This window comes from Psittacula echo, assembly GCF_963264785.1.
Source record: "Psittacula echo genome assembly, chromosome: 2".
In the NCBI taxonomy this organism is placed as follows: domain Eukaryota; kingdom Metazoa; phylum Chordata; class Aves; order Psittaciformes; family Psittacidae; genus Psittacula; species Psittacula echo.
The window spans coordinates 39,142,086-39,153,055 of NC_137737.1; the positions used below are offsets into that span (position 1 = coordinate 39,142,086).

Sequence of the window (10,970 nt, forward strand, 5' to 3'; positions counted from 1 at the left end):
AGGCAACTAGGGAGGATTTTCTGAATACAGTTGTTAGGCTTTTGTGTGCTTTTATGTGTTTTTTTTATAATAGTCTGAAGACTTCAGTTCCAGCCAGTTTCTGTAAGAAAAATGTCTGCCCCATCACCATAAACCAGTCATCTCTGCAAAAACATTACTGAAGTGAAACCTTGTAATAACTATGTTCAGACAGTTCTGTGCAGCTTCACATTAGCTCCTTAGACTGTCGTATTATGTCTCTGTGGGGCCATCAAAAGTCAAGAAGATTCATGTTTAGGGTTTAAATCGTGACCCTGTTTCTTCAGGCATAAAAGGAATCCTTTGCAAAGTGTTCTGTCCATCCTATGCAGAGGGAAGCTGGATGAGTTTCCTCAGACATGTTAGGAAGTCCTGTATATAAGATTATGGATAAAATGATTGGAACAATGTACAAACTAGGGGAGCCAACTATATGTTGCTAAGCCTAGATAGTGAGCCAGTGAATGGAGCCTCCTTGCTACCTGGGGAGATAAAATCCGTCCCCATGAATCCATTCAGCATGTTACCCAACTGTCTGTGTTACAGGGTGAACAGAGATGGTCCATAACTCCCTAGCTTGATCGCAGTATCGCTACTAGCACCTATCCACTCATGTCTGATGCCTGATGATGAGCATCCAATGTACTGTTCCATACTACAGCGAGGTCACAGAACAGTATGGATAAAAGCAGCCATCTGCATCCATGAATGATGCTGCAGATAGGAGTACTATAAGCATAACAGCCACTAATTGATTTTAACAAAAGGTGGAAGTGAGCATGCTCTAATGCTGTACTAATACACTGAGGCTAGTTGCCTTTCATCTCTATTTTTCACTGCAATACAATCTCATAAAAAAAAGACCCTGAAAATATTACTCAGAAGCAGCATGTTTTACAATATTAAAATGATCAGCTGCATGAGACCAAATACTTGTCTTCATTATAGCTATATATTTCTATAAGCAATGTTGGGAAAATTCACATCATTTAAAGAAAAAAAAACCCAAAAGCATAGGAAGCCATGAATTTCAGTAACCAAAGAAAGATTAATGGGAACCCTTAGGATATGTTAAGAGGCTGGACTTAAAACATTTTCTTATTCTTTATCTAATAGTTTACCTAGTAAAAATAAGGAAGCTACTTCCTGATATTTGCATCTCTGTATTCTACACCTACTTTTTGTTTCAAATATACCAAGGGAAACATAATAAGAAGAACAAACAGGATAAACTCTGTTTTTCTCTGATTGTTATGAATTTTCATAATGTTATATGTGAAGTCACCAAAAACCCAAATAATTTGTAACATAGCAAAAATTACAGTACCTGTGTTAAAAATGCTGGGCTTTTTTGTTTTTTGTTTTTCTTAGGTAAGAAAATTAGCCTGTTAGCAATAATGGTTCTGGTGGGTGACAGTCTTCACAATTTTGCTGATGGCTTGGTAATAGGAGCAGCATTCTCATCCTCAACAGAAACAGGTGTGACAACAACGATTGCTATTTTATGCCATGAAATTCCTCATGAAATGGGTAAGAAATATAATTTGTATTTCTCATGATTGTCTTTGTAGTTCCAGGTTTTCCAAATAATTCTTTCCTGTATGACATTAGTGGGAATTCTTCTTTACAGCATCATGAACGCTAAGGTTGCTGTGTGAGATGGGTATACAGAGGCTGTGTTCTCTATCCACTTCACAAAAAAGAGAGGAAGCTTCCGCCCTAGTTATTGGATGCCACCCCATCTTGCCTTCTCCAAATGTAAACACCATCAGGTCAAGAGTGACCTGTTATTCTCATGTGTACAGACAAAAATATAGTAAAGCTGTGAGCAAGAGCCATGTGTGTGTAATAGGCATGCCCCACACAGTGGGCTATCTAAGAGTGTTAATATGCAGTAGAGCCATTTAACAATGCATTCCTCATGCTACCCCCATTTCTCCTGCTAATTAAGTATAAAAAGATAATAAAAGCAGATATAGGACCCATTTTACTAGTGGACAGGACAAGCAGATAATTCTATTGTACACTGCCCTCAATCATCTCTTTGTGGTAAATGTTTCAGCATGGCTGAAGTTGTTTCTGATGTTGCATTGATAGACATATATAACCTGGCAAGTTTGAGGTGAGAACTGCAGGCTCTCATTTCTGTTCTTAAATGAATGAAGATTTCATGCCCTGTGTACGTAGAAAATTACCCCAAATAAAAACGGGGGGTGGAGAATTGCTGTAAAACTTGAAACTTCCATTTACATATCAAAGAAATTGCCAGAATACTGAACAATCAACTCCAAAGACAGACCTTCTTAATCTTGTGACAATAGTGGTCCAGTGTTAAAGTGGCATTTCTACACTCACAGGGAAGAACTTACTTAACTTGAAAAATCTTTTACCATGGACCTGTTGTGGGATTGTTTATTTTAGAAGAAAAATCTATTCTGATGTACAATTTGCCAAAGCTAAATAGGTCTGAAATAGTGGAATTAAACAGGAATCATACTGGCATAGGTTTTCCGAGTTGCAGCACCTGTAAAACACTCACAGACCGTACTGCAGATATACTCACGTGAATTGAACTGGCAAGTTGCCAGTTGAGAAAGATTTAGAAACTCTGGGAAAGCATGTGACTTCACTTTTGCATGTATCCAAGTTGGAAATGTCACAGAACATCAAGAACTAACAGAAAGCCACTCCTGTATACTGTCTGCTATCTTTAGGAACAGCTAAACAAATACAACTTAATACCGGGTTTTTGGGTTTTCACACAGGATGAGTTTATAATTAATTCTACAGAAATCTAAGGGCAGTCCTCCATCATGCTCCATGCATATCTTAATTATTTTCCTTCCTGTTTTATTACAGAGAGCCTTACAAACACATTTATCAACTAAATAATAAATTTTCTGTCTTTTTTTCTCTATGCAGGTGACTTTGCTGTGCTGCTAAGTACAGGGATCCCCACAAAGATCGCAATTATGATGAATTTCATAAGTGCACTAACAGCATTCTTAGGACTTTATATTGGCCTTTCTGTATCAGCTGAACCATGCATTCAGAACTGGATTTTTACTGTTACAGCTGGAATGTTCTTGTATTTATCTTTAGCAGAAATGGTGAGAACTTCAGTCTATCATTACATTTTTCTTCTAACATAGCCACATCACAGATGAGTGTCAGACAAATGCAGGTGGATAAACTTGGACAGAAAAGATGTTCATAGGCTTCTCGGGAAGGGCATGTTGCCTGCCTTGTGTTTGTACAGTACTTAGAACAACAGTCTGGTTCTGTTCCATGTCACTGCCATGATAGTTAGCAATAAAAAGAAATGAAGGCCATTAGGAGGATAATTTATGAGAAAGACATAAGGGAATTTTGAAGGGGAGAAGGTGAACAGCATATTTTTTAGGTCTGATAGAGTTACTTAGTCAACATAAAGAAACGTTTGAACCTGTAGGGGTTTTTTTTAAATTCCTGAAGCTGGTTATTTTTTTCTCTTCACTGCCCTTTTCTTTATATATTTTTCATCCATTGTTTCAACATGAATTTTATGTTTCTGAACTAAAATCCAAGATGCTTATCCTATGCTCTTCCTGGTCAGCCTTTCTATCTCAGAGAGGTTTGGATGAGCTCCTAAGCAATTAAAAATCCATCAGATTGCCTCAACTTCTTCATATTTGGCCAACATTTTTCATACTCCCAGCTCAATAGCAGTGATCTGACTATAGAAAAATAAAGTATGAAGACATACAGTAGGAAGAAGGTATAAGGACTGTGGAAGAATGTGGTGGAATCATAACTCATGCCTCAGGCCACATCATTTATTGAAGAGGCTGCTAGCTGTTACACTTGTAACAGTGCAGAGCTGAATTACCTTGCCAGCTTTGACACATGGCTTTTTAACCAATGTGTGTTAATGTGAAGTTGTTTGCATTCTTCTGAACAAAGATAGAATATTTAGAGTGATTAGATCAAGAGGTAAAAAAGAGGTCTGTCTCTTCCTAAATTATTACTAGATTTTTCCCAACCCTGGCTGTTTGTTGTGTTCACTACCACTTCTCACTTCATACCTTCAAAATCATTTACCAGGTTCAAGCATAATATTTTAAACCTGATGTGTCGTGCCAGTTTCAAAAACCTACTTGTAATAATTGACCTTTGCTTCAGGTATATTTCAGTCTATTTTTGCTACCGTAACTAAAGGAAAATAACATAAACTAGTCCTAAGAACTTATGTGGGAACTGCCTAAGGATTATGGCTGTGTCAACAGTCCTGACTAAAATGGTAAACAATAGACAAGAACACTGTGTACCAAGTTGCATCTTGTTCTGGCACAGAGAAATGTAGAAATGAGGCTGCCTACCTACCCAATAGGCATGGTTTTACTAATGTGGCTAAGAATGATTTAGGCATGTTTTTCCTTCAGCGTAGGTTCAGCATCCATCAGGGATCCACAGGCTCCTAGAACACCATGTTTTCCCCTGAGTCTGCAAAGCAGTGTGACAGCTGTAAATCCCAAGAGATGACACAGTCATCAGGCTGAGACTGGGACATATTTTCCCTTGTTCTCAGCTTGTCAACATAATCTTCTTCTTGATGTGAAGAGGAGAAAAGAGGAGGGAGAGGATCTTATTTCTCTCTTCTCATTTTTATTAATATGGTGCCAATCAGCTTTTCTCTGCATTTTGACAAAAGAATTGCCATCAGGTTCCTCACCTGTATTTGTCAGAAGTGCAGGTGTTAATATCACTTGGGGTTATTTGTATTTTTATGTACTTTTCCTGAGGCACTTCAGGAATCTATAGGTCTGAAAAGTTTTGTGTGTTTGTATAGGACATCTCAAAAGAAAATCAGCCATTCTTTATGTATTTTTCAACTTTCTGTTCAGAAACCATTTTTATTCTCTGCTGCATTCTCATCGACAAACAGCAGTCATCAGTGTCACTGCCAATGGCGTACAAAGCTTAGCTATATTTTCATGGTGTACAAAGCTTAGCTATAATTTTCAGTATTTGTTTCATGGGCTTTCAGTTATTCATGTGCTTGTCAGAGCAGCAGTTAAATAAAACTGGTTTCTGCACTGAGGAACGTTGAGGGGTATGAGTGGAGGTTCATTGACAGGACAGCACTGTGAGACTGCTGCTGCAGCCAAGGCTGCACAAAACTACTTCTGTGGTTAATTAAAGGCTTTTCATTTCTACAAATGGCATTCTAGCTCCATTAACAAGCAGGGGTAGACTAAGAATTTTAGAAATCTGAGTAAAAAGACAATTATGCACAACATTCACCATTTTTCACAAAGGTATTCTGCAAAACTTCATCTTCCCAGTAACTGAGGAAGGTGGAAGGGAGGAGTATTTTGTCTTGCAAATGTGTTTGCACAGGTGAAATATTGCAATATAAATTGATTGTCTCTTCAAGGTAAGCATGTTTGCAAACCTCTGTAATTTTGTGGGTTTAGTTGTCATTTAATCATAATTAAGTTCCCTGAAAAACAGCTTTTTATGAGCAGTATAGTGAGATTTTTTGCACTCGGCATCTGTTTAGAGGTCAAGTATAAGTATAATCATAACTTTGCACTATTTCCAAAGATCTTTTGATTAATAACATACCATTTCTTTAACATACCTTTAATCCAAACTGAAATTTGAGACACTAATATATGGAATGGAGAAGACCAAGTCACTTCTGAGGAATTGGGTTTTTTTGACAAAACATGTCCCCTTTTCCTCTTGGGAAACAAACCTGAAAATTCTCTATCAGCCTCTTAAATGAGTCTCTATGAAGTAATCATTACAGATAAATGTTTATGAAATCAAATGTATTGTATTAAACCCCAAGGACTGGATGTCATTTCTGAGAGATTTTACAGATCATAGGGGTTTATATGGTTCCTGACCAGAAAGATTTGCTGTCTAATTTGAAAGGAGGGAGATAGAAGCAAGAAACAAAGTAAGGATATCAAGAAATAGGAGCTAGCCAACCACTCCCTGAGGTAACTGACTTTTTCTCTGACTAACTTTAAAAACCTTTGAATTTTGGAGATAAAAAAGTATTTTTAAAGTGACTTGTTGGGCTGTTGCAGCACAGCGGTAATATCATATATGCCCCAGATTGGTAGAACTCTCGTTTAGCCAGCACATGGTTGAGAGCCCCTCAGCAGCCTGCCTCAGCCTGCCTTTGGCATGCTGCTTCCTAATTCTTCATATCTTTTGTGTGCTCATGATAATATGAGCTGCAGTAGGAATAGAGTAGTCCCTTGGTTAACAGTAACTATTTTGCCTCCAACAGACTTTAAGCATTAGCAAGTATAATGGCATTCAACAGCTTGTATGTGCTGCTATCTTCCCTGAATTTGTGGTTTGCATGTGCCAGTTGAAGAGGCTTATGCTTCCTAAACAAGCTTTTCTCTGCTGGAGTACACACATTTGTATCCAGAGAGAGTTGGGGAACTGTAGCTGATACTGTGGCATGCTTTCAGACATAAGCAGGGATGTCACACTGTGTCAGGCTGTAGAAACGATCTATGTGCTTGATAATATGCACATAGGTTAGGTGGAGAGAGCAGACATCTGCATTGGATATAGGAAGGGCATTACCTGCTGAGGCTTCTTTTTGAAAACTTTCTTAGGAGCCTTCCATGCATGTAACTCAGAAATGGCGCTGACAGCGATAAGAAAAAAATAAGCAACTTTTGCAGTGGGAGTGGGAAAAGATTCCTATTTAGAGAACTTGTCCACTCAGGTGCTGGGAAAGAGAACACAATAGACCGATGATCAGGATAAATAAGGAATACCAAAGGTCTACACTGGAAACCATGGATTCAGGCCTAGGTCTTAACAGTTTTTACTATATACACAACAAAACCCACATGCTCCGAACACTTACAAGCTGTCAGTTCAGATTTTGATTTACATCAGAACTTTGAGGTATTTACATTTGCTTTAGATTGAAAGTTTCTGATGAGCCTTAAATACAAATTAAATATAACTATGTAAGTTTTTAAGATGTAAATTTGTACCATAATTTAAACCACTGCTAGCTGTTATGAAGATCTGGGACATTTGGGTTTGTCTGTTATTTTTATACAAAACCTTAAAGCGGAGGCAGATTTTTCACTCTAGTTTTCTTTTGGGCCCATGCCAACTTCCAGAGAAGGAAGAGTGCAGGAGAAGCAGAACTAGAGACACCCCTCTGACAAGAGGGAAGGACAAGCATAGCAAATAGATGTAAACGCACCCTGTTAGCTTCCTTGGTCAGCACCGCTGCACTGTCTCCCAGCGGCTGATGCTGATACAGCTCCTCTGAGAAGGCTTTAAAGAGCAGAGGAAATAAGGAGCTTCATTCAAGCACAGGCTGTGAGTGGAGCAGGAAAGGATGATGGGAGACTGCCAGGACCACTCGCTCTTCCTTTGAAGTTCACAACAAATAAAAAAAGAAAACAAAAAAGCCCCAGCCAAACCCAAAGGTCACTACCAGGCCATTGCTCTATATTTATTTCAAAAATTGATGTGAAAGTATCAGCAGTCATTAGTGCCTCTCCTGACGCCTGTAATACATAGAGCATAAATACTGAGAGTCTGAGCCTGCGGCATCATTTTCACAGAGTCTGTTGAGACATATATTTTACTTAAAACCTTGATGAAAGACACCATGTAGAGTGGAAGATCAATGTAAGTAGCTTTAAATGTGATTCTAAATAGCTGCTGCTCCTTTAATTGATTTAAAACTCCCAGAGAAAAATATTAAGCATAATTTTTTCAAGCATATTTAAAAAATCCTGTTTTATACTTGTATGCTTAGTAAAGCCCAAGCAAACAGGAAGGTTGCCAATTATTTCAGTAAGAGTAGGATTGACCCTATATATAGTACTGAAACAAAAAACCTCAAACTAGTTTATTCCCTCAAAAGGGAATCACTGAATTTACTAAATAAGCATTTCCTTACAGACAGCTGTATAAATTTTTTTAAAAACTATTTAGAAGATAATAAATTTTAGAATCTCTTTTATAATTCTTGTTGGTGCTGATAAAAGAACCAAAGTGGGTAGAATTTGATTAATTTAAATATGTCACTGTCAAGATCAGTGTTGTTGCAATGTACAGAAAATGCTACAGCTTAATAACTCTATTTCAGAAACAGCATTTTGAAAGGGTTTTTAACGAAGTTTGCCTTGTTTTCCCATAAGATTTTTTTCCCAGAGATGAATATATCTGGCTCTCATTCTGGTTCTTATTCTTTTTTTAGCTTCCTGAAATGACTCATATTCAGACACGGCGACCCTGGTTGATGTTTCTCCTACAGAACCTTGGATTACTATTAGGCTGGCTTTGCCTCTTACTTTTGGCTCTATATGAACAGAAAATTAAAATATAAGTTTTCTGCTGGAAACCTTGAAGTACCACTTATGACAGTGGATAGCATTATTCACAATTGTGTCATGTTTGCTATAGTGATATATAAATTGAGTTGCTGGGATTTTATATCTGAAAATAGATAACTATTTCTCTTTATTAACTTATTGTTCAAATTATGGTTTTTGTTGGTTTTTTTTTTTTTTTTGCTTTTTTGTAAAAATGAATGTTTAGAATTATGTTTTATTTGTTACTGAGTCTACCAGATACCATGCTCAAACTCACAGGAGCTTTTAATTAGTTTTTATTGAGACTATTCTAGTTGACTGCTCTAAGTGATCTCTACCAGTATGACTTAAGAATAAAATGGTTTTATATGCAATAATTAAAGCAGATTAACCATAGCTGAATAATTTGAAGCAGAAATGTACTCTGCCTTTTAGTACAAAAATAAATGTATTTCTATAAAACTAAAAAGTATAGCAAAACTAAATTGTTAATTGGCATACAGCATCTGCTCCATCTACTTTGTCAACATAAAGATCCTCAGTAGTCATATATTACTGGTCCACTGTGGCAGGTAAAAAGCAATGAGTAAGTATTGAAGTTTATGATCTAGAAATCTGAGAATGCCCTTTTCTGACTTTAATATAGCTTCTCATACGTATGATGAATTTGTGACAGTAAAGCATTGGACTATAGCAACTGTCAGAGTAACTGCCTTCTGCATTATCCCCTCTCTGATGATTGCTCATTGCAAATGCTTCTGAAGAAATATGTTAATAAGAAATATGTTTAAATTGTTTCTCCCTGATATTGCTTCCAGGCTTCTCAAAACAAGGGATTGCTTGAGCCAGATGTTGCTTCTGAGCCATCATGTTTAATAAACACCAACAGTGCCTTCCCGTCAGCAATTAGCTTATTCATACAGATGCGAAGTGCATTTGCAGAAAGAGCATTTTCAATTGTCTAAAGTGCCTGTAGCTGTGCTTTCTAAGGGCCTCACGGCAACTCCTTCTATCCTGAGTGACTTTTGTTCAATTAGCCCTCTTGATTTCAAGGGAATTCTGCATAAGTTGATATGACTCATTTAATTTAGTATTGCAGAATCAAGCCTGAAACAAATATACAAGTTCCGCTCTGATTTGCTGAGCAACCTGCAGGAGGTACTGAGCAACACACAGCTCTGCAATTTCTGCTACTTACATGCTATCAGCTTTTTGTGTAAGAGCTCCCCTGTACCTGATTTGTATTTTTGTATGAGACCCGAGATGTATTCTTTCTCCCTCCTCTGATCAACTGTGGAAGTAGGGAGAACAAGTTACAGAACAGACATATATTCTTTATGCAGCAAGTGGATATTTTCTTTTCCTTGCTTTATCTCAAGCTTGAAATATGGCTACATTATGACGCAATGACTGTCTCAAGATGTGTCCTGTTTATTTGGCAGCTCCTAGTGAAGATACAGTTATTCTCATATTACAAAGGGGAATAGAGTCTACTGTTCTAGAGCAGACTGTCAGAACTGATAGCTTTCAAAGGCTTCATAGGCACCATACTACTTATTTCAAAATACAAACTGAAAATAAATCTGAATATCATTAATTCTAATAGCCAAGATTCATGGGCTTGTAAACCCCTTAGTCATCCACAGACCCTTGGGAAAAACACTGAAAGATCATTTTAAAAGTAGATAGACACTGATGTAAAGTGCCTGTTAGTTATGAGAATCTGCAGCAAATACCCCAAGACACATCTAAACATACATCTAGGCATATACATACCTTCAGAAACCTTGTCCCAGACAATTTATCTAAGGTCACACATGAAGTCTCTATCTGACTAGGGAAATGATCTGAACTGCTTTAAGCTCCAAGGGAAATTCCTAGCTTGTTTTATTTAGGTATGGAAATATTATGACTGCTTTTTCTGTTGATTTAACTTTGAAAGATGAGCTGAGAAGCTATGACTGATGCTTCTCTTTTCAAAGTTTACATTTTTCAGGAGTTTGTGCTTGCTTTTAATAAGGTAAGATTTTATTTTTTTTTTAAGTGGTTTCCCAGTATTTCATCTGTTTTTATGGGCAGTGAGTCACACCGTGACCTTCAGCTGTGACAGTCAATTCAAGCAATAGCAGGACACCGCTGGACATAACCAAAATCTATTCTTGTATCTGATGGTGCAAACGAATATTGGAAACATTTGTTATTTCAAAGAGAAGAGCTACCATAGTTTGAATGTTTATGTATGCATAATATTCACTACCACAGAAAACAAGGTTACCAAATGATCGTGTTTTGACAATGTTGTATTCTGAAATATTAATCTACTATTTATTAATGGATCTGAAAGAGGGCAAGTGATTTCTGGCACTGTGTACTTTAAAGTTGCATATGTGCACAGGTTCACATCATGACACGATCTGTGAACATAGTGTCTGCATCTGTTCAGAAAATGCCATCTTTTGGCTGCACAGATTTATCAGGATTCTTGATCACATTTCACAACCAAGTATATTTATACAGTTTCCACCACATACACAAATATGTTGATCAGAATGCCAGTTAGTCCTCATTTCTGCTGCACAGCTCACAGCTTTTGTG

General features: G+C 37.2%; 1 protein-coding gene across 1 annotated transcript in view; it reads left to right on the forward strand.

Moving 5' to 3' along the window:
• Nucleotides 1-9,072, forward strand: part of SLC39A12 (solute carrier family 39 member 12) — a gene marked incomplete at its 5' end in the record, with an annotated part of 31,994 nt that extends 22,922 nt beyond the window's left edge. Inside the window, 3 exons of the mRNA XM_080611801.1 lie at nt 1,390-1,548; nt 2,941-3,128; nt 8,261-9,072. Of these exons, the coding sequence (XP_080467927.1) occupies nt 1,390-1,548; nt 2,941-3,128; nt 8,261-8,389 (476 nt within the window). The 3' untranslated portion in view covers nt 8,390-9,072. The remainder of the gene's footprint in view (nt 1-1,389; nt 1,549-2,940; nt 3,129-8,260) is intronic.
• Between the last annotated feature and the right edge of the window lie 1,898 nt (nt 9,073-10,970).